Genomic DNA, 23,781 nt, shown 5'->3' on the forward strand with positions numbered 1-23,781 from the left:
CGCTCTAAGGCACAGCCCGCCACTCAGATTCCCAGAAGGAGCTTCACGTCCCGGGTACTCTGACTTCAGAGGAGAAGGGTTCAGCAGAGCCTCACCAGTTTTCACCCACCCATCTCCCCGGGCACGGCCCCTCACTCTGCTCCAGCGGCGCAGGGCCGAGGAGCAAAGGGCACCCGTTCACTCCTGCTGTACTGCCTGGGGTCTGAGAAATCCCGATCCCACTCCCACTCTCCACCAAAACACTGTGGAGAGGCACTGTGCTGCTCGATCAGCAATGATCATTTTCCTTTGGGATGCAGCCTTGGTGGCCATTGGGAGAGTCACTTGGCCCATCTTCCATAAGCTGCACCTCCCGGCACAGGGCAAAGGAGCCACGCTGCTCCGTGATTCTGAAAGTATGCTCACAGGGGCCAGTCCCTACCACCCAAGAGGACCCACCAATCCCAGTAGATCAGCCAAGCACAGGAAACACGATGTCAACAGAGGCTGCAGTTTCTGATTAATGAGTCTTAAAACTTTAGGGTTCCTTCTTTTTCCACCGTGCAGGTGGATGTCTGTACTTGCCTACCTTCTGCCTGCCCTACTGGGGCATGGCTGCAGTCTCACAGCCTGCAGTTATTGCTCTGCTACAGAGAACACATTTCTCCCTCAGTATAGTTGCCATATCCTTACTTACAGGAGTGGAAGGTGCATTCTGTATTAGCACTACAGCAAGCAACCATGAACACCTTCTTTTTCTCTCCTTTTTACCCCTTATTTGTGCCAGACTCCTTGTGCTACATCTCTGGGACAGTACAAACATGAGCTACTTTGGAAGTACCAGATTAGATGTTTGCAATTAAGTCTAAATAAAATTAACAGCAGCACTCTACAAATGAGTTTATGTTCAAATTTAACATGGACAAGAGCAGGAAATACAGGCAAACCACATTTCTGTTATCTCTAAGCAATTCTCTAATCAAGCCATAAATAACTTAAGCTGAGGCTGAACATCTATTGCAATAGCAATGAAGTATGATAGTAATGCCCTACACTGACTCATATTTGTTACACATCTATTTAAATCTGTGCCACTATTGGTTCCTGAATTGCTTTTCATGCATCCTGCTGTGATGCTCGCCAAAGGCAAGAATCAACAAGCCTGAGATCTCCAAACTTTAAAGTCCAACTCTGAGCTGCCTTCCTCGGCATGTTTATCAGACGTTTGTATATGATCCAAGGGCATGCTCAAAAGACCACCTGTGTTTGTCAGCTGTTTTTCTTCACTCTGCAAGTAGATAAAACTGCTTTAGAGCTTTTCACAAGTTCCACTGGCATGCTAGATCAGCGTTGCAATCCCTGGCTTTGGGAAGATTAATATAAGGTAGTATCACTATATTTTATTCCCAAGTCTTTGTCAACCATATCTGGATTTATTTGAACACACAGATCCCAGTTTAGGGGGGTTTGTTTGGTTTTGGGGGGTTTTTTTGTCATGCAGAATGGTCTGACAATCTTGGACATTATTGGGTTATTTACTAATGGATAATTATTTGCCTCACATGCTTTAGAAGAGGGAAGATGTTACAAAAAGCTGACAAAATTTCATTGAAGGATATCTTATTTCCTAAAACTGCCAGTCTTTAATGTCAGAGAGCATGAGCTTTTTTCCCTATACTTGTTTTATAAACATAGTGGGCTAGATACCAGCAAATATTATTTTAACCACTCAGAAAGCAACATTGTATTACTGTGCAAACACAAAGAGACCCTGTCAGATCCTTCCTTAATGTTCACTGCAGAATTGACAGCTAGAGTTAGAAAGGGACTTGTACCATCTGCCAAGGCATACATACTGAATTGTTTTCAAAGAAATGCAGTCAGAATCCATAGCTAGCAATAACTGTTCCAAATAGAAGTTACTTCGGGGCAAACTCCAGGGCAATTTTTCACTCTAACATCTAGCTTGTCTGTGCATGGCGCTATCTCTAGCCTGATTTCATCTCTGCTTACTTCACACCACCAGCACTGCCTGCCCTACCACAAGATTCAGTGAAGCCCCCTTGGTGCTGACTGCTTCTGCTTCACCATCTTTGCTTTTCCAAGGGATTCTGAAACATTTTAACTCATTCAGAAAACTATGCAATTTTCCATGGCATACTGCTCCATACAAACAAGCTACCAGAAAGCTGACTCTTGAAAAAAGTAGCCACCAAAACAGATAAATGCAATTATCCCCTCCCCCCCATCACATTCGTCCTAGGATATAGTCACTTTTACATGCCTATGTTCAAGTCTGTTCCTTTTGCTGCTGTTGTGCTGGTGATAATCATACTGAAATATTATAGTCCTTCACAGAACAATAAATGCATTCCACTCAAGTATCCAAAATCATCTTTAAAAATTAGCATTTTCCCAAACCTGTATGTATTCAGCACTGTGCACGTGCAAGCTCTGTGGTAATGGACCCCAGTGATACCGCAGTGGGCCATCTTTTGGTTATGTATTATGATCACATCATGAAACACAAAAAAAAAAATTCATTTATCGGTTTTGTCTGTACACAGCCTTGTTCATTTTAATTCCAAGGTCATCTGAAAACCCCTAGTTAAACCAGATTCAGTTTTTAAGCCTAACCAATATAATACTCTTACATCACTTAAAGAGTATTCCTGCAATGGATATGCATCCAGTTAAACCACTTTCTAAATTGATCTGGTTAAGGAAAAAAAAAAACAAAAAAACAAACAACCAAACCTTGTGTTTGCTGAAATCACTGGCAGTCAGTTGATTGATGCAGACACCTGTGCTCCTAACCCTGACTGAGGCCTCGACAGCGCCACACTCCAGGGGATGGGTTATTTTGTGCCCATGACTGGCTTATGTGAAGAGCAAGGCAGGTCCCCCCCAGGGTTGCCCCTCCTGCACGAACCACAGGGAGCCAGCATGCTGCAAGCATGGGGTTACAGTGGAGGTCTTCTGTAAAGAAGTAAGAGAAAACGTGGTTGTGTATATTTGAAACCTGAACTTAAATACTTGTCTGAGCATCCTACACATTACAGCCAAAACAATACAATATATTAACAGACACGCTGCCTTTGCCAGGGAATGCTGTGACAGGGAAAAGCAAGAGCCCAAATGCAACCAAATACTGCAGAGGGGGCCTCCTAGCTTAATGTGTTAACTGTGTCATTGCATTAGGAACAAACATCCACAAAAAAACACCCAAAAAATTAAAAATAGCAGAGCCGCTCAGCATTGCTAGCTTTAGAGGAAAACCCAGGAAAACAAAACCCTCTGAAAACTTCCTTTTCCGAGATAATCAGATGTGGCAGCCAAACCTGTCTCTGAGATCCCCTGTTTACCCTGTTAGGCAGGGGGCTGGAAAGAGCAGAGCACTCGTCAAATTACAGTGATCTGTCATCTTAAACCCTTGTTATCAAGTGACAGAAGGCACTGAAACATTCTACAAACTACTCTGTTTTCCAGCTTGTTTTACAAGATCAGTGCACAAGCTAAAGGCATACAGAAGGGAACAAGGAAGAAGAACCTTTACAGCATCTTCCAGGAAGCGTGTGCATTGTAGAGGTCTGCAGCTGAAGCTCTCCAAGGAGAGAGCTTTGGCCGTGAGCAGGGCTGGCTGGGTGCCTGGTCTCTCATTGGGAAGCTTGGCTGTTTGCTGTGCTGATGAAGAACTTGTCGCTGCCTTGCTGAAAGCTGCATCCCTCAGAGGACTCACACACCACCATGCCAGCCCAGCAGAAAAAAATTATCTTTTGCATAGCTGGGGTGCTGAGCTTTGCTTGTGCACTGGGGACGGCGGCAGCCATCAGCACGCAGCTGTGGGTTAAGGGGACTATACTCTGCAAGACTGGAGCCCTGCTTGTCAACGCCACTGGCCAGGAGCTGGAGAAGTTCATTGGCGAAATCCAGTATGGGCTTCTCTATGGTGAGCGTGTAAGACAGTGTGGGCTCGGAGAAAGACCTTTCCAGTTTTCATGTGAGTAATAATAGCATTTGAATTATTTAGCACCACACTGCTGACAGCTAGGGGAGCAGAGAGATGCTGCCCCAGCGTCCTCTTGCTCACTGAGACTCAAATGACCATGAAATATGCTAAAGCAAATGCTGCTGTTAGTGTTCTGATCTTCAGGTACAAGTAACTTATTTTCTGATACTAGTAAAGTCACACTCAGATTTTCAAACAGTCTAATTTTCAGTTACACAGATGTCTACATTGCAAGATTTATACTAATACTTTAAAGAAGAGTATTCCTGGTTTGCAGTTGATCTCTTTCATCTTCCTGGGTATGTGTGTCAATATTATGTCCTCTGTGCCATCATGAAAGAATGAACTAATCTAGCAGAATCTCATGAAAGAGTTGGGGCATAGATATGCTCAGCTGCTGTTGAGAAACAAAGCAGCTGCATTAACTGCAGGAGCTGCTGGTTGATGCTAGCTGACATGCAGTCAGCAGTTCTGCAAGTCATCAAAGATTGTTAGCAATGGTTTTGCTTTACGTATAATATAATGTATTCATCTTCAAGCATAAGATAAATAACAGAATGATCAAATGAATATAGTTTGTACATAGCAGCACATTAAACAGTTAATAACAGCCATTTGTTCTACATACAGTATACCACCTGAAATTACTACAGAACAGTTTAGAAGCATTCTGCTAAAACAGCACCAATAAATTGCTAATATGAGTCATTTAAGGCAAGCTAATATTACCAGATTAGGTATCAAATTATTTATTATATAATATTTTTCAAAGTAGTAGACCAAATTAATTTGATATTAAAATTTTTCATCTCTAATTAAATTCCACTGCTAGTCTATTTATACAGATGAAGTTCTCTCCATCATTTTGTTTGCCACCACAGTGTGCATGTACTCAGCTATAGACTGGGGTGAATTTTCAGAAGGGCAACTAAACCCCAAGGAATTAGTTTTCTGCTGTAGGTGAAAATGCTGTGAACTACAGCTGACAAAGCCACTATCAATCAACAGCTCTGTGACTGCCATTTGTCTGAGTTCCATACAGCAGCTCTTATTGGCTTGGTGCACAAGGCAGGACTAAACCCAGCCACTCAGATAGCTCCCATACCAGAGCAGCCACAGGTGAGAGCTCACTAGCTTCCCTTTCTAATAATTTTCTTTCCACATATTTGTTATTTGGATATTTTTAAACCATTTCATTGACGTGCCTTGCATTCAGGCTCTCATATGTGCATTTCATCTTGTTATGGCTGAAATATTTTAATATATTGCTAGTGTGATTGTAGCAGTCATTTCAAAAGAATTTTAATTTTGTGGGCAGTGTGAATTAACATTACAGGTACAAGAGAGAATACGAATGCACAGCTTGTTTGTGATGATTTAATAATATCAATCATCATGTATTTTTAAACATCTCACAATGCAACATACAGGTAAGCCCTGGATCTGTGAAACTACTGCCGAGCATTTTCAACCAGAAGTGCCCCAGGGTTACGGAGTTTGCTTTCACTATGGGTATACACTTTCTATCCACACTCACAATAGTCTTGCATAACCAAGTTTTCCCATACTTTCATTCACAAGTATATTTTCAAATGAGCATATAAACACAAACATGTAAATGTTTGTGTTTATAAGAAATAATGTGAAATATTTGATTACAGCTGAGCAGCCCATTTCAGAATGGTAAAAAAAAATGTGCAAACCCTGACTGTTCATACAGGACTGCAGAATCCTACTGCACAGCCCAATGTTAAAAATTAATTTCTTTAATATGAGTGCCAAACATACATATTCGGAGAACTTCAAGGCTTTCAAGAGTTGCGTAAAGGAGATTAAAAGAATAATTCAGTCTAGTAAATAGCAGCGCTCTCATTTTCAGACACAGAAAATGAGGTTTGAAGCACATGCTTTCATGCCTGTTCCCAGGATCTGGGATCAAGGCTGGATTTAACCTCATGCTGGATACCCCTTGAGTCAGAAGTGTAGCTGCTGACAAGCCTGTGATGCAGCAATGTCCTTCCCCAGAGAAAGCACCCTTGCTTCCCACATCCTGGCCCACCAGGCAGCAGCAGATGATCACCTGCAGCAGCAGAACTGGCAAGGCTGAAGCACTGGGCTCAGAAACACAGCCCCAGAGCCTTGGCCCACCTAAAACTGAAGCCAAGCTTATTTATTGGAACATTCTTTTACCTTTTATTCTCCTTCCATACACACCAAGCATTAACTGTGAGATATTTCAGTAAGTCTTACACACAACATTACAAGCCCATCCTATCAGTCTCATTTGCCTGCACTGGTATCCTTTATATAGGACTTTGAAAAGGTAACACAACAAGGTGATCTTCGGCATTGTCTATGCATTCAATGCGACCTCTTACAGCTTAAATAATTTCACAAGCCCAGTTGTACCAATCATGGCGCTCCACTGGGCAGGCTTTGCCTCCACAGGCTTTTGCTGACAGCTGAGGGTGGAAGCATTGCTGTCCTCCTAAGTTGTTCTCAGATCATCTTTTATTTTATTTAGATTAAAAAGCAAACACAACAAATAGGATTTATATTTAGAAACAGTGATTGGGTGGATAGCAAAATATGCCTCTACTAGAAGCATTCACTTCAGAGACCACTTAATGGAAGAGCTGGTTCACATTCCCTGGGGCCACAAGCAGATCTGGCCAGGCCCAGCCAGCATGCTCAGGAACTCCTGGGAGTGTCCCAAAAAGCAGGGCAGTCCAATACAATATACACATGCATAGCGTAATGCACTGAAGTGCACTTTAGTATGTCTAAGAAAAGGCACAGAAAATAGACTAAACAATTTAGTTCTATGTTTGCTCCCATTAAATGCTCCCCTCTGACCACTATATCTCTTTTAATTGTAATATGAATTTGCTCTGCCAGCAAACCGAGTTCAGCTGGGGAAAGCCTTCTGCTTCATTTGCTCTTGCTGATTCTCATCAGTTTCTGGGTCAGCAGTTCATTTTCTAAAGGTCGTTGGCATGCATACCTGACACAATTTCATTCATTATAATGAAGGAACATTTTTCTTTCTAGACAACATAGCTGCTGGAATTAATTTTTCCTGATATGTCACATAAAATTTTAATGACAAACAACTATAAACGCCGGTGCCAAGGGAAAGATTCAGTACAATGCAGCAACATGTTTTTCTTAAAACGAACAAAATTGTTAAATACAGCTTTTTCATGTTCTCCCAAAACATCAGGTGGCATTGCAAGAACTAACACTATTCCTTGTAGAAATTCTGCTCAAGTAGGGACTTTTCAGCCTTTTTGTTAGCTAGCCTAAATGGTACAACTGTAAAATTGTACCTTATACCACATTAATAGTGTAAGTGCTTCTTATGCTTATAAATTCATTAAATATGTAATATAAAGTTCAATAAACACAACATATAGTTTCTAAAGCATGCTTTGTGTTTTATTAGGATGAGATAAGGAATTTAAGTACCAATGGCCAAACTGGACAATAGGTAGTCATCAGTAACCCTGTGCTTGGTGAGGGTCCTTGGGCTGTCGTCCTCCATGAGCACTTGGTGCCTCTCTCTGCTCCCAGCTGCCACCACCAATGCAAAAGGTGATATTTAACATGGCTTAAAGAAGAGTTTGTAAACATTTGCTTCAATTTCCCTTTTGTTTAACCAGGGAGATAAATGGGCTTGACACCACCTTACCTGCTTCACCACGTTTACTGCATGGCAAGCTGCAGAATTGTTTGCTGGTAAACATTTTACAAGGTAGAGTAATTATGTGAGACTTTTTTTAGTCTCTGCACATTACAGCTGCAGTGAGGCAGTGCCAAGGCATTATTACCCCCACTTTAATTGTGATTCTGTGGATCACGAGCAGTTAAGTGTTTTTAATGATTCCTTTTAAATTACCCATTGTTGCCAAACAAAAATAAATGATTAAAAGTTATTCTGTCATACTGAGCCTGATTGACTATCCCCTTGTGCCCAGCTAAGTAGGATCACAATTCGAAAGAGTAGCTAAAAAGATGCATAAAAATGTCTAAAATAAAGCATTCTTAAATCTTCACATAAATAGCTTCACACAGCTGGGACCCAGCATAGCCCTCAGTCCATCAGGCACCAGTTGCTGACTCCAAGAGCAAAGATGCCCATTCCATTTGGATACGGCTCCCCAGTGCTGCAGTCCCTACCCTCTCTGAGGGCTTTCATGGGGCAGCAACTAGGACAAGAGAGGTAGTGACAAACGCAGCTGATGCAAAAGTTTCCAGCTTTTGGAAACTTAAAATCATACAGCATGTGGTAAAAGTGTTGCATTAACTGTGAAACACATGCAGTACTCGCAGCCTCCTTACTCTCAGCTCCACAGAGCAAAGCTTTCCTGCAGACAACTGGCATCTTGCCTGATGGCAGGGCACAGCACTGGCCTTCACATCTGTACCCTCATTTTAGGTGTTCTCTCTTATTTTGTTTCAGTACCCCATTTTTTTATTGTAAGGTTTCTCTATTTCTTCTCATTGATTTATCATCTTACCTGTTTGGCCTTGGGCTTCTAGACACAAAACATTCCACAAGTGTTTTATTTGGGGAAATACAGAGGAGAAAAGTTTGCTTTTATAAAATGTGCTTATTCTTTCAAAATCTCATTCAGATAGTTTATTGCAAATAACTCCTGGGTAAACTTTATTAATTTCTCCGTCTTTAGTATCATATTTCATTTTAAGAATAATTTAAGAGATTAATGTATGTACATTATATATGAAATGTATCTCTTCTATTTTTAAGGATTTTTATCAAAAATACTTTTTCTATTTTCTAAAATTAGAACATTGCCAAAGGCTAGGAGCTAAGAAACCCCTGATCCTTTTAGGTGCCTACATGTCTCTGGCAATAACTGTTGGTGGATTTTCACAGGGAGCCTCTGTACTATAAACAACTTCACATGTTACCTTCCCTGGATAGCAAACATTCCTGGAGCCTTGAGCATCTCCCACCCACATGTAGTACACAACACATTTAACCTTCCAGTATGTTGGCATTGCAGCTCTACTAATGATTTCCTGTTTCTTCATAACAAAACATAGACCATTTAACTTACAGATTGTTTGCTTAAGGTTTTCAGAAAACACCCACATATTCTTTGAGTATAAACATACCGAACCAACACTGAATATTTGTATTAATCAAAGTGGTGGAATCCCTGCTCTGAAATAGGAAGGCAATCAGCATCCCAGCCAGGAGCAACTCTTTGCTTCCCTTGCAGATGAAGGGACAAGCCCTAACATCTGTGCACTTGAGGCACATCAGATGTAAGCAAACGGCACACACTACTCCAAACCAATGTTTGAGGCTGATGGCATCCCACACCAGGTACAGGGGAATAGCATGCACAGGGAATTACCCGTGGGAAGGGGAGAAGAGGCTTTCCCTAAGCTGGTCTCTGTCTCCTGGCCAGTCTACAATTCTGAGCTTCACAAAATTCTTCTGCCTCCACACATCCATGAAAACCTGTTTCTAGTAACTTCATTTTCATCTTCAGTTGTATTTCAAAGAGCACAATTTAAAATAATTACCACAAAGCAGTAAGAAATCCCTGGCCAGACTCTGAAACAACTTTGCTTAATGTGTGTAATAACGTTTTGTTCATTTTGTTTTTAGTTTTTCCAGATTTGCTCAAAATTATCCCTGCAAGTATCCATGTTAGTGTCATTCTCTTCTGTACAGTACTGATCATCTTTGCTCTGGTGGGAGCAGGTTTCTTCATGTTCAATGCTTTTGGCAGTCCATATGAAACTCTGCATGGCCCTGTTGGGTTGTACCTCTGGAGCTTCATTGCATGTAAGTACCACCCCACCTTTGGCCTGCCAGCTGGTGCTGGTCCATGTGTGCCACTTACAATGGCCAATTTATTGGCATACGAGACCAATATTACAAACCATGGCTGCATTGACTTCAAACTGGCAAAATAAAGCTAGGCAGGAAAATGGATGATTTCGCTGTATCAAAACATGTTTTTTCCAAATTGGAGTTAAGAGATAAAATGCTGAAATCCTTAGCAAGGGCAGGCAGCCTGGGCACCTCTGGCCCTTCTGCATAAGCTGGCAGAAAAAGGGAATGGTGCCCACAAGCCCCATGGACTCAGACGTGTGGCCACATCTTGGATCCTCAGCATACAGTCAGAACTGGGAAGAGCACCAGAGGGGGGGAAGAGAGAAAAAAAAAAAAAAAAAGTGAAAAAAAGTCAAAGATGCAACGGCTGACATTCACCTTGATGGGAGGTTTTCAGCTGGGTAAGCAAGATCACCACTTATACCAGCAAGACTTTCTCAAGGAAGGAAGGGACTGAAGAGAGACTGAGAGCAACTTTCTGTAAAAGTAGTGTCTGAAAAACACTGCCAGCAGGGATAACAGACCATCCCAGCCCCTCTGCTACTCAGAGAGGGTAAAGCCCATTCTCTGCATTGCTGGCTTGGCTGACAAAATGACTTACCGTTACTTTACAAGATATTACATATTTCAATCATAATTTAATAAAGGACTTAGGTACATATTTAATTTTAAACATACAGACACTTCAGTTACATTCAATGAGACAATGAGCAGGTTAAAGCTGAAAAAGAGCACAGATGCTTTGCTGGATCAGGACCCTAAAGCAGCCATGCTAAATATTACTGGTCCTAAGCCAAATTCAATTTAAAAAGCTTACCAATTTCAATAGATGTTGACTTGGATTCCCACTAAGTTACAGTGGCCAGAACAACACTATCAATATAGTATTTGGTTGTGACATACAACATGTGACCTTGTCAAGATGATTAACACCTCCCCTCTTTTTCAGGTTCCTGTGGGTGTCTCATTATGATTCTATTCTCCTCGGAAGTGAAAATCCACCACCTTTCAGAGAAAATTGCTAATTTCAAAGAGGGAAATTTTATATTCAAGACTCACACTGAAAAGTTTGCAAATTCATTTTGGATCATCCTGGTTTGCTCCCTATTGCAATTTCTGAATGCCTTGCTAATACGATTTGCTGGATTTGAATTTCCCTTTTCAAAATCAAAAGATTCAGGGACCATCACTGGAGCAGCTGACCTGATGTATTAGAATTACATAATTTAAGAACATTTCAAGCAAAGAGGTCCATCACTACAATATTCAACAGCCACCAGATATAATAACTTCTAAAATATTTCTTTAGAGCTAGCAATTTACAAGTGAAGGATTCAAACGAACATCAATATGGCATATGCAATAACCAAAAGTCATGCTATTTGGTAATATCTAGATCAAAATACCTTCTCTTAAGGCAAGAGGCAAGACCTTATCAAGACATTTGCCTTTTTTACCAGTAAGACATTGGAAAAGTAGTTGGTGTGAAGAAAACTGGGAACACCAATAGCATTGAACTAGATCTGGAAACTAAAATAAATGGATTGCAAATAGAGGCACACCAGCAGCAACACTGCTATCACCAGCAGCAGTTCTGCCCTTTAGCCCTTGTGAAGGTACAGAAACAGTGGTTATCGCGCACTCTCCACGTTGCACTGCATCCTCCCCAAGCCTCACAGTCAGTATAAAGAACCCTGCCCAGAAAATAGCCCTACAATCTCTCCCTCATCAAACAATACAAATAAACATAGCCAAGACCTTTGGCAAAGAGCAGCAATGGAGTAACACAACAGACAGGCTTACAAGGTATGCTACAGCTCAGCAGAGACCAACAAAGAAATAAGTGAGGTTCTCTATTTCAGGGCATGCAGGAAGCCAGACTGGAGGGATGCACTAGCCCTTGCACCCTTAAACTTCTGCAAGTCAGTTGAAGCAACCAGACTGCTCATCCCAGGTACAGCTAAGCCAGCCCAATCACAGACAGATACATTGAAAGAGCATTATACCACCAAACACTACCTCCATGGGACTACATGGGTACTTCGGAGATGAGTCACTCCTTGCAGGACACAGAAACAACATTCAAAGCAGACAGAAGTGGAGGTATCCAGAGTAAGAGCCTCTGTTCGAGCTGCCCATTTATCTGCAGGAGCTGCAGCTCCTGCACAGCTGCAGGTGAGGAGCAATCCCACCCTGCATCTGCCCCGTCACCTGTGGGAATGGTCATCCTCCAGATCATGTTGGGATTCACTTCACAAAACCATATGCTTCAATGACCTTACTGACTTCTATGCCATCTTTTATACCTTTACTATGAATAGCAAAACATTGCTGGGATTTCTCGGTAAAAGGTTTGTCAACTACACCACTACTTTCCAAACCCTTTCAGAAAGAAACTCTGCCTCCTTGTGTGGTACCATATCTCCCTAGATTTTAGCAATGTGTAAGGGCTACTGCAATATTTTAAATCATTTTCTTCTGATGTATATGCATATTCTTCTCAATGTATCTTCTTAACGCATAGTATGTATTACATCTCATAGTATTGTTTACTATACAGCAAATAATGAGGAGTAATGTTTCATCCTTCTTGTTCCTTATGTTTCATGAAGTGCTCTGCTTGGCAGCAGTCAGCAGTGTATGGGATGAGACACACAGGCTGCTCATACGTGTGTGTCTTTCTGAGTGATCCTTGCCAGTCCTTGAAGAAGCTGGTTTGTATGTGTAAAATGTAGAACCACCCAGACCTGTCTCAGCACAGAAGATAAACCTGTTCCCATCCCTTTTGCTATGCAGGAGAGAGCAGCCCCTGACTCAGGGTTCAGGAGTTTTCACAGGGGATCACTTTTCCCAAAGAGCCCGGCTCCACTGCTCCCCCCATGTTCCACCCCACTCACAAACCTGAGGCCAGCTGTTATATTTATCCATATCCATTTCCAAAGGCAAACATGAAAACTTCTTACTAGCAAAATGAAACTGAGGCAATATTTGTGTGTTTGACCTGAAAGTAACATTTAGGGTGAGTATGACCCGCTCAGCTTGTGCTTCTGGGTGAGCACCAGCATGTGCCCTGTGCCTCACTTGTAATCCATGAGCATCAGCTGAAGAAATTTTATCGTTTAATTTCTACTACCATAGTTCATGATTAAATAAATAAATATTTATAGCAAAGGGGAAAATATATAAATCTATTTTGAAGATTCTTGAAAAACCAGATATTTTCATATCCCAATAAAAAGTTAGTATGCACATGCATCTGTATGTGTGCCTGCATGCAGTGTGCATACATATAAACGCAAACATATGTAATATATCTATGGGTGTATGCATACAAGGGTGTGTAGCAGGCTTAGACTACTAGCCCACTATGCTGATGTAGGGGTGAACACCAAACACTGAAACTCAGAGACCCCTAGTTGGTGCCTTCTCCCAGAATGAAAGAACAAATCATGACATTTCCATGACCCTGGCAGCAGGAAACTGGGCCTGACCCATACCCCTGAATGCCAGTCTTGCTACGGGAAGCGACAGAAGTCAAAGGAACATCAGTGCATAGATTTTGCCTTGCCTTGTCTCTCCAGTGAATTTGCTCAACTTTACAGACATCTGCTAAGTCGGATTTTTTTTTCCTTGAGCTACACACTTCACACCCAGCCCTCACAACCCAGATCCCATCCTGCTTCTGGTCAGCCCTCACAGGGGGAGCTGCAACCCTATAGCTGGAAAATCCCTCCCCGCTTCTGCACCAAGACCTTGCAGAGCAGACACATCCCTGTGGTCAGCTTCAGATAGCTTTCCGTCTGCATTAAACATTGACGCTGCTTACACAGCGAGCAGAAAAAAACAGACTGTGACAGGCTTTCATGAAAGTTTAATTGCGGTGTGGCAGTGGAAGCTGGCAGAGGGGATTCGAGTGCCTGGTGAGGAGCCGCTCCCTGAGCAGCCCCAGTGCCCACATCCCTTCGCATCACCCGGAGCACGATGGGTGACCGGAAAGCTGAGCACACTGCGTCACAGACAGAGCTTCAGGAGATCGCCAGCAAAATTTCAGATCTAAACAAATGGAGAAATGTTTTCAGTTTCCATAGGTAAGATTTATATTCTGCTTCATTATCATGTTTCAATTCCAGGTGTTCTCTTAATATCGTATTTTAAATTATGCTTTATTACAACACTTACATGACCACAGAAAAAAGGTCTTAATGTACTCAGCAATGCAAGTACTACAACTTTTCCCCTTCCTTTCTTTGTGGTTTCTTTTCTAGCTGGTCTCCTGTTTCTTCACATGCTAGCAATGCCTCTGTTGTTGGTTTCAGTGTTGGGTTTGGTTTGGTTTTAACTTGTATTTTATTTTCCCTTTTCAGTTCAGAAATCAGCAATTCAACTCATCAGGTAACTGCTTCTCTAAAAGTTAACATCTTGTATTTGTCTAGTAGTTTTTGTGACTGTTCCACCAGATTAGCATAGGAAGGAAATTGTACATCTATATATGCAGTACAGCAGACAGTCCTTATGGATATTTATTTCTTATGCTCCTCCTTTAAGAAACAAGCATTTTCTATTGATATTTTAAAGGAATGTCTTGTATTCCTTATCTAAATCAAAGTGTCAGAGTAGCCCAACATAAATTAACCTTTCTATCTAAAAGTAACAGTTTTCATGGTCGGTTTTAGAACACAGGAAAAAAGGGTAACATTCTGAAATTTCTGAAATAGAAATATTTGGAGAACCTGCTGTGTCTTTAGGTTGAAAAGCACTGAAGTTTATTCCCTGTAATTCAGACAAACACGACATTACTGTGTACTCAAATCATTGGCTTGTAGGGACCTATTTGTAATGTTTGCAAAAAGCTGGAGGTCTGTCCTGGTTTAACCACATCTGGCAACTAAGTATCACTAATAATCAGCATTATTGTCAGACTAAAGCCGAAACACAGCACTGTGCCAGCTAGTAAGAAGAAAATGAATTCTATCCCAGCTGAAACCAGGATAAGGTCAAACATACTGATGCTCCCTGGCAGCACATACTCCCCTTCCCTGCCACTCCACAAGCCTATTCCACTGGGAGTGGGACTGTGCCAATCCCACTGGGAGTACTGAAGGGGGTATCTTTCAGGGCACGGAGGCAGCAGCTGTGGCATGACTCCCTGTCTGCTCCTCTCTCTGTTCAGCAAGGTGATGGCAGCACTGGCAGTGGAGTACCTGGAGCCAGAGAGCCCTCAGGCCTGCAGCCACCAGTGCCTCTGCCCCGTTCCGCCATCCCTGAGCCCCTACTGATCTCTCCAGACACAGGCGGCCGGCCCATCTCCTTGGAAATGGCAATGGTGAGCAGGCCTGCTGAGTCACACATGAGCTGTAATTTAATCTCATTAAAACAAAGAGACACAGGAACCTTATCTGGCATTGCAGGAGGCTCAGCATATTGCTGGGCTGAAGGCTGCAGCCTTCTGTTAGCTGTAACAGAAGTATGTAATCGTAATGACTTATTTATGAAACTTTGAGGGAACATGGTTGCAATACAACCTTCAAACAGATATACTATAATTCTCATTAGATAATAGGTCAAATGACAAAGTGTAATGTTTCCCTGCTCTTTGGTGCTTTCTTATCAAACAGCCTCAGAATGGGAGGCAGGAATTCAGGAGATCAGTGAGAAATTTCCACTCTCACGCAAATACCTGGGTTTTAGAGCACTAATGAGTGCCTGCTGCCTCTGCCCATATGAAAAGCCTTCGCCAGGAGCTCAGGAGTTTTCTGCAGGTAATGGCAGAATGAGCTCTGGTGCTGACCTCACTGCCTGTGACCTTCCACACCAAACTAGTCCCTGGTATTTGAGCACAAACTCAATGAGAAACTGGAGAGTCCAGGTCTTCACCCAGAAGATGTAGTGTATCCAAATGTGAATTATTTACATACTGCAATTGTACTTCCCAGGATTGTTTGAAATGCTGAGAGAAGTAAGGGACTACATTAAGCACAAACATCACCTTTGCTTTGTGGGGCCTGATTCTCGGTAGAAAACTTTACACTGCTCTGGCTGCGAGCATATGCGCTGACCTTGTATCCCAAGGCCTCTCTGATGCTGACAATGCCAGGATATGAAGGGGGCTGAACCCAGCCTTTCTCCTCTTCAACAGGAGCTGCGGAAGCTGTTATTTGGAAACGTGTTCCAGCTCTTCAGCTGTGAATGGGCAAAAGCATGTTTCAGGTTTCGTGAGCCATACTCTGACCTGGCCTATGCTTTGGAGACAGGAAAGGTGAATATTTCAGCACAGCAACCTGCACCATCTCCCCAGTGTCTCAGCCACTAACAGGAGCTGGCAGTCTCAGCAGTGTCCATGCCTCATCTCCATGTCCTGCAACCCTTCACCCTTCACATCTGCACTCCACACTTGCACCCCATGCTCTGCACACCTGCACCCCATGCCTGTACCATGTGCTCTGCACACCTGCACGCCATGCTTGCACCTCACGCTCTGCATGCCCACACCCCACACTTTGCATGCCTGCAACTGCACACTCTCCACATCTGCACCCTGCGCTCTGCATGCCTGCACCTTACGCTCTGCATGTCCTCCCACTGAGCTTTCTCCACAGGCAGGTTGTGGGGGCTTCCAAACACAACCATGGTCCACAGCCATCCTGAGCAAGGCTCCAGCTCCCCTCGCAGTGGCAACTGAAGCGTGTCTGGGAGTGGGATGAACTGTTCTTATTCAGCAGCACAATGCATACACAAACTTTAAATACCATGGTATTAAATGCTTCCAAGGTGAAGGCTCAATAGAGAAGCAATGGGTTGTTGTAGGTAGGCACAAATAAGCAGTATCTGCCTGTTTCTTTTGGGGTAGAGTTATCTACTTCTTTCTACCCCACCTGGAAATCAAATAGGTGAATTTACCTACATTTTCAAGAGGAAGGTTTTCTTCTTCCTTATTTACCATTATAATACTGTCCCCCAAAAAGCAGAAAAGCAAGATACACGCTTAGAATTGGAAACACCTTTAATCAACCAGAAAGTTAATGTGCTTTTTACAAATGCAGGTGAAACTCTGAGTTCAGAGGCTCTGTGACTGCAGAGAGGATGATAGCCCTGATGTGAGGCACCAGCACAATGGGGAGCAGGCATGGCCACCCTCTTGCCTAGCCTCATGTCAGCCCCATGCTGCCTTGAGACCCTGGTCCCTTTGCTGAGAGGCTGGAGGAGACAAAACAAGCCATGGTGCTTCTAGGCACACGTGGTACATGGGGCTGAGAGCCCTTCCCTGCAGCTGCAGCGCTGCAAGGGAAGGACCCCTGCCTAGGACCTGCCCTCCCCGTAAGCACACAGCCAGGGCTGCCCTGGAGTCTTTTCTCATGTAAAGGCTTCTTGGGTTTAGGCACATAAGATGTTTTTCAATTTACTTTTCTATTTATCTCAGGAGCTGTCAGTGGCACTTCTGAATTCCCATGGAGAAAAGAAAAATTACCCTCCTAACAGCGGTATTGGGATGGCTCACCTGACCAGGGATTGCAGTGATTTCCAGATGGACACAGCAGGAGCTAGCTCAGGCCCCTCAGCACTAGGGAGTGTCATCTTTTTGTTTCTAGGGGGGAGCAAGAGCCATTCTGATGGCTGTACAAGCATACATCATCAAATACCTGCTCTTCATAAGAACCACAGAATACTCTCATCTGGAAAGGTAAGAAGCTGAGCCTTCCCCTGGGACATATGGAAACTATTTTCTTGCATTATTTGAACTGAGACAGACTAGCACCAGCCCCTAGGTTTAACTGAACTAGACCCATGTTCAGGTTTGGAGCTACAGGTGGGGATTTGCACCCAGGAGAAAAGCCTCATCTGGCTCCAGGCAAGGCTTTTTCCCCAAAAGACATTTGTTTTCGTAACAATGGTGCTTGCTCCCTTGTCCCACTCCCTGGCACCACGATCACAGCCTATGGCAGTACATGGATAACATTAGTGCTGCACAGCTGCCCCACACGATGGGCAGCATTGGGAGGGAAGGCAAAGCTCAGCTGTTGGTTCTGGGACCCCCAGCCAGGATGAAACCCCTATGGCACGCATGTCACTCCCAGCACATGGGAAGCATATCCTTACAAGCAGCAGTGACAGCACCAAGAGAGAGGTGGAAATTTCAAGGACAATGGGCACTTGTTGTGGCTGCACAGTCCTCACAGACACCAGATAGGCAGGGAAGGGCCTCTGGGGTTAGATCCAGCCCCTGCTGGGAAGGGCCCTATTCACACTCAAGGTCAACCTCAGGACTAAGGGGTCTGTCAAAATCCCCGAGAAGACACTTGGCACAAACCCCCTGGACCCGTCTTCTCTGCCCCATGCCTCTGCCTCCTGCACCGCAGGCTGTGCAGGGTAAGCCGGCAGGAGCAAGGGGAGGCTCTGGCAGCTGCCCTGGCAGACACCCTGTGGGCAGCAGGACAAGGTGGGAGAGCCTCGATCTGCCTCATCACCGCAGCCATCCATGTGGTGCCCAGCAGCGACTACAAAGCCGACAACTTCACAGAAAGAGTGAGTACAAAAATGCTTTCTGCAAACAGGATTTTCTTTAAAGAAATTTTCAATTTTAATTAAATTCTTCTGAAATTTTTAAATCAAGAAACATAAAATCTCATAAACCTGTTCGCTAAGTTATGGTGTGCCACAGACTCTGAACACTTTGGACCCATGTTCCAGCTGCAGCTTGTGAGACACCTCTGCTTCCTTGCAGAGGCTTTAAGTGAGCAGAAGGGCTGCCATTCTCTTTCATTAAAGGCTGAACTGTCTTCTCTCACAAAAAGGGGAAAACAGTTAATGTAAAACTGTTCCTCTAACTCTTTGTATAGAGCTGAACTCCTCGGTTTAGGAGGCAGCAGAGTCCTGCACCATTCTTTCATTTGTCTAAAGGAAACACTGGCTTAGAAAGCTCAGCTGTTTGATATGATTAGTGCCTCCTTTACAACATCTTCACCTACCTTCCTGCCCAATAGATCCATCTGTTTGAGTTCTCTGAGAAAGCAGCAGCTCAGGAGTTTATCCTTGGCCATATAAACTGTGTAAGTATGGGCTGGATATTAGCTTTATTCTGACTTATTTTGTTGCTTGTGTACATTTTATTTCCCATTCAAAAGCAGACCTTATGGAGATCAATAGTGCTGCCTTCAGGCAGTCCATAAATCATTTCTAGCCTTTCCTATGGGAAATGATCCTGCTCCCACTAAAATCCCCACACTTTATCCACCAATTTCAGCTCTTCCAGTCCACAAACACCAGGCAAAAAGGGACATTTTGTACATTACTTAAATATAAAATACGGCTTCTTGCAAATACTTCGGTTTTAGCAAAAAAATGGGGGAAAAGTGTACAAGACCAGTTAAGCCACTAATTGGAAGTTTCATCTTTCCTTTCTTTAACCTGATCCTATTCGTCAAAATTGGTTATAAAATCTTTCTGGAGTAACATTTTATTCATTTCGCTCAACACACTCACTTCAGGTTGTATTGAAGCAGATGAATTGTTTCAATTAAACATCACATACCTGCTGTAATTCACCCCCTGTGATTACTTGTTTCTTTTCCCAGTTCAAAGATGAACAAAGTCATGGAGTGATCCTTTTTTTATACAGTTTACTTTTCTCCAGGACACTTGAAAGGTATATTAAATTTTTTACACATTTTCCTCTAATTTAGTTACATCTTCTGAAGTCTTTTCCTTGTTTTACTTCAATGTACATTCTCAGTCGAATGTGAAGAAGCAGGGGCAGATGCAGACCCTGCTGGCTGTGGTTTGCAGATGCAAATATTGTACACCATGAGTATTTGCACATCCAGGAGGGCAACAGAGAGGAGAGAAACCCTTTGCAAACACAGCAAAACTAATGGTCTGTGTAAACTCGGGCACTGACAGCAACCGTCACCATCACGGTCAATTACACTTAAACAAGAAAATCACAACAAGTTCATTTAAACAGGGAAAAAATCTGCCACGGTGACTATGCTGGCAGAGGTGCCTGCTAGGGTCTTTCTAAACCCAGCACAATTAGATTTGGGTAATAATGCTTTAGAAAGGTACATCCAATGCTTTAGAAAGAGACGTATTTATTCCAATATAAGACATGACTCATATTAATGTGACACTATGATAGCTACTTTAGCAAAAAATTGCACCACTACTTCAAATCGTTGTGTTCAGGCTATGCCTGGGTTGTAACCGAGGCCTTTCAGCAGAAATCACACCAAGGGAGACCCCAGCTCTGTCTGCAGGGGTGTGAATCTGACGCTAGATTTAGATTTTAAGAGGAAAAGATCTGAAGCACAAGAGCTTTGGCTAAACATAGAGCTGCTGTGTCAGGACAGCACTGCTGTGCCCACAGCACAGAGAAATGATGGAGTCCATGGAATTCCTTCCTGTTTCCTGTTAATCAGACAGTGAGGTACAGCACTCACCTCAGGCACTGATCCAGGTGCTACTGTAACACTTCGTGTTTGGTGTTACAGGGTCCAAGAAGACTTAGACAGCACAGCAGCTCCTCTGTTGAAATGCAGTTTTGGAAACATTACCTGTACACAGGTAAGATTAGCCTCATTTCTCCACTTTTTTTTTTTTTATTATTCCTACATTTGATTTAGGAAAAAATTCTCACTTGTTAATCCAAGGGGGGATAAAGGGGAGTGTATGGCAATAGAAAAATACATTTATAATTTTAATCATGACCACCCATTTGTAAAATGGATGTTGATGATGATGACAATAAGAAAGCCACAGGAGACCTGGCATTCCTCTGCTCTTGACAGACATGACAGAGCTGGCAGTGGGACACCAGCTCCCTGTTGTGGAAGAGTCAGGCACTTCACTCATAAGAGAAAAGCAACGATACACCTTATTGACTTGGTGTCCCAGGCTTGGTCAACAGTTTATGTCCAAAGGAATATATATGTGTATGTATATGTATATTTTATATATATATATGTACACACACATAATCCTTTCTATCACTTAGGCAAGATTTCAAAGTTTTGCATGCTATTAGTCACCATCACAGAGGCCCACAAAATTGACTTAGGTAGGTTACAAGCTTGAAAGGAAATTTATTCTAATAAAAAATAATTTAATGCTCCAACATTAGTAAATTACAGGTTCTAGGTGTCAAGTGGAATCAAATATTACATGACTGACTTAAGGTTAAGTTTTGCGGGGAATAAACCAAAAACACATTTCACTCACCAGTCAAGATGAGGGCCTTCAACCTCAAAGAGTTGCCTCAGGCAGTGTCCTGATCGAAAGGGAGAGTCCTCGACTGCAGACCCACTGCTCTGAGGAGAACCGACTCAACTCTTGCACTGCGGCAGGGCCCCATTTATACCCCAGTCGCATCTGATCTGTGGTAAAAATATGGTCTGAGGGCTCTTTGCTTTTGCCTAAAGTGCAGGTCTAACAATGGCCAGTTATACAACAGTCGGCTGTACAACTCTGTTGTGACCAAAATCAGTAGATTTTGTGGTTACTTGAGCCAGACCAAAGCCAGCAGATATCTGTAAGCACTGGCAGATATGGTTTTATATTTCACTGGAGACCAGAGTAAGCAGAGATATTTATTAGAAAGTATTGTGGCTCAATGGTTCACCCCTCAGGCTGAGTGCAGCTGCTACACCACCATTTTGTGAAGGGCATTTGCTCTGCTGCCTCGCAGCATGACACAGGCTGTTTCCTTGCAGGCCATGCTCAGTCTCCTCCTAACGGGACGAGCAAGCCCACTTGAGCTTGATGGCAGCCAGGAGCTGGGGCCCAGAGGGGAGGGCATCGAGGCATGGTGGCAGCGATGCCCGGTGGGCTACCTGCGCTGGAGCAGGGCACAGGCGGAGCGGCAGGTGAGAGCTGGCGCAGCCTGTGGCTGGAATGCCCATACCTGATGTCCACACACCAATGTTTTGGGAACAAAGGCCATGTTCAATGCAAGGCTCTACTCTCTCTCCCCAGGTGTGCCCCAGGCTGAGAACACCCTGTCTGCCCATCTGGCTGTGCAGCATCACTGGGAAGTACAGCGTTCTCTTTGGCACTGACAGCCAAATCCTCTCCGACTGGAAAAGGGAGAGAGTCTTCCACCTGTACTTCTACAATGGGCAGCTGGAGCAGACAAAAACAGCCCACCTAACTATAGGTATGCACCCGAGCTTACCATGAAGGATATGAGGTATGGATGTCACATACAGACCATGCATGGAACTGTATATGTGTAGAGCTAGGTTGATCTACTTACACATACAATTCAATATTCTATATTTAACATACATACACATAAACTGTATATATTATATTAACCTTTCATGGAATGTGAGAAATCTATTCCAAACAACAGTATAAAAAGACACAAGCAAAAACCTGGCTTTGAAAGGACCATGACCATTTCGGAACGGGTAATGCTCCCAAGTAAGTGGCCCATTGCTGGGAAGAGCTATAGAAGTATTTGTTATAGAAATAGTAACTCCCAAGTCCCTGTGTACATTCTGGTTGGCTGACACCCCTCCCTAGCCCACAGCTGGGCACGGTGGATGCTCAGCACTGGGTGAAGCTGAGGTCATGCTCTTCCCCAGTGCCAGGGGCTGAGCAGGGCTCTGGTGGGCAGGCGCTGGGTGAGCTGCCAGCAGAGCAGAGCCCATCCCACCCATGGTGTGTGCAAAGGACAGCCACCAGGCTCCCCTCCCCAGGGCACGGCCTGCACTCTTGTCCTACCGTGGGGCCACTCAGGACTTCACCATTTTCTCCTTTACTCACAGACGTAGCCAAAAAGTTTTTATTGGAGAAATGACAGTTTTTCAGGATACAAGATGCAACTGTTGCTTCTGTGTTAAATATCCAATATGGACATACTGTTTAAAACCATTTCATCTCCTGTAATTATTATGCCCTCATCAGTCCAATACGAATGCCCAGCTGACCAAGTGTCTCAGAACAACTAGTAGGAGTGGGAAAACCCACATACGCTCTCCCCTCCCATGGAACAAATCCCAGGAGAATGTTCCTGTAAGTGCAAAGTTTAAATGCAGCATGAAATTTTATTTAATCATTCAATGATTAAATAAAAATTTTGAATAAAACTATTCCTAAAGGCAGCAGTGCTGCCATGCAGGGTGGGTGAACAGCCTGTTTTCAGTATCTAACTGAGACTTAAGTTTGTATTTTCCTGCCTACCAGCCAGGCGTCATCATGGCCAGCATGTTCCCCTTCAAGTTTTAAATTCATACCCAGAGCAGTGAACTGCTCCTTGTGGCATCAAACGAGTTGTGAACCTGTCTGTATTTAGGATCTAACTTTCTCCATGCCAGTGTGCACCGTTTACCTTTACTTTCTGAATGTCCAGCCTCTTTTCCTCCCTCTCCTTTCACTACAGCATTTAAAGTAAGAAACTTAAAAACATCACAGTAAAGCCTAAATGTGCAGGAAAGAAGGGTGAATCAAGATCACAGTTGTGATATACAGTGTGTCCACAGATAAGGAAGTGTGCACCTGTTCAGAAAAACAATATGTAAACACACCGTGCAATGAGTCGTGAGCTGCATTTATAGTGCCTGAATTTCGCAAGCATGGGAGGCAGTCCCTGGGGAGGCTGTGTCGGTGCTGCCCTGAGCTGCCTCCTGGGGCAAGGGCAGGCAGCACACCTGCAGCAATCCAGCCAGCTCTGCTTTTAACCTGTCCTAAAACTTTTTTTGAGAGGGGTTGGGTTTTTTAGACATTCTTTTTACCTGTGTTTCCTTTTCAGACACTCATTCGCATCACTGGGAAGAGGACCAAAGTGAAGACCCAAGCAGCCCAGGGAAGAGGCATCTCTCCGTGGAGATGGCAATCAGGACCAAGTGGACAGGTGCGACCGTCAGCTGGAATGGGACAGATCCCTTCTTCTGAGAAATCCCAGCATCTCCCACTTGCTGCCAAA

The 23,781-nt window shown here is 43.5% G+C and overlaps 3 protein-coding genes across 12 annotated transcripts in view; 2 read left to right on the top strand and 1 right to left on the bottom strand.

The window, feature by feature from the left end:
- Positions 1 to 2,440: 2,440 nt before the first annotated feature.
- Positions 2,441 to 23,781, bottom strand: part of SELENOT (selenoprotein T) — a 62,122-nt gene continuing 40,781 nt past the window's right edge. For 6 of the 7 annotated variants that reach the window (XR_013957315.1, XR_013957316.1, XR_013957317.1 and 3 more), the window contains 4 exons: positions 23,591 to 23,722; positions 21,075 to 21,229; positions 20,297 to 20,410; positions 13,839 to 13,916 (listed from right to left, as the gene is read on the bottom strand). The gene's annotated coding sequence lies outside the window, so the exon portion shown is untranslated. Of the gene's footprint in view, positions 2,959 to 13,838; positions 13,917 to 20,296; positions 20,411 to 21,074; positions 21,230 to 23,590; positions 23,723 to 23,781 lie in introns of those variants that run through there. The other variant, XR_013957314.1, reaches the window with a different exon arrangement.
- CLRN1 (clarin 1) lies at positions 3,727 to 11,078 on the top strand (the record flags this gene model as incomplete). The annotated part of the gene is made up of 3 exons (XM_080623392.1): positions 3,727 to 3,979; positions 9,633 to 9,812; positions 10,813 to 11,078. The coding sequence occupies 3 exons, from the start codon at positions 3,727 to 3,729 to the stop codon at positions 11,076 to 11,078; spliced, it is 699 nt and encodes a 232-aa protein (XP_080479518.1).
- On the top strand, positions 13,783 to 23,750 carry MINDY4B (MINDY family member 4B; the record flags this gene model as incomplete). Of its 4 annotated transcripts, XM_080622528.1 has the most annotated exons (12): positions 13,783 to 13,951; positions 14,228 to 14,255; positions 15,034 to 15,186; positions 16,000 to 16,119; positions 17,450 to 17,541; positions 18,218 to 18,383; positions 18,842 to 18,907; positions 19,433 to 19,503; positions 20,348 to 20,420; positions 21,566 to 21,718; positions 21,828 to 22,008; positions 23,608 to 23,750. In XM_080622528.1, the coding sequence occupies exons 1-12, from the start codon at positions 13,845 to 13,847 to the stop codon at positions 23,748 to 23,750; spliced, it is 1,353 nt and encodes a 450-aa protein (XP_080478654.1). In that variant the 5' UTR covers positions 13,783 to 13,844. The 4 variants fall into 4 exon arrangements, with proteins under 4 accessions (XP_080478654.1, XP_080478656.1, XP_080478655.1 ...); XM_080622530.1 differs by lacking the exon at positions 21,566 to 21,718; XM_080622529.1 differs by lacking the exon at positions 18,842 to 18,907.

This window comes from Psittacula echo (genome assembly GCF_963264785.1).
Source record: "Psittacula echo genome assembly, chromosome: 7".
In the NCBI taxonomy this organism is placed as follows: domain Eukaryota; kingdom Metazoa; phylum Chordata; class Aves; order Psittaciformes; family Psittacidae; genus Psittacula; species Psittacula echo.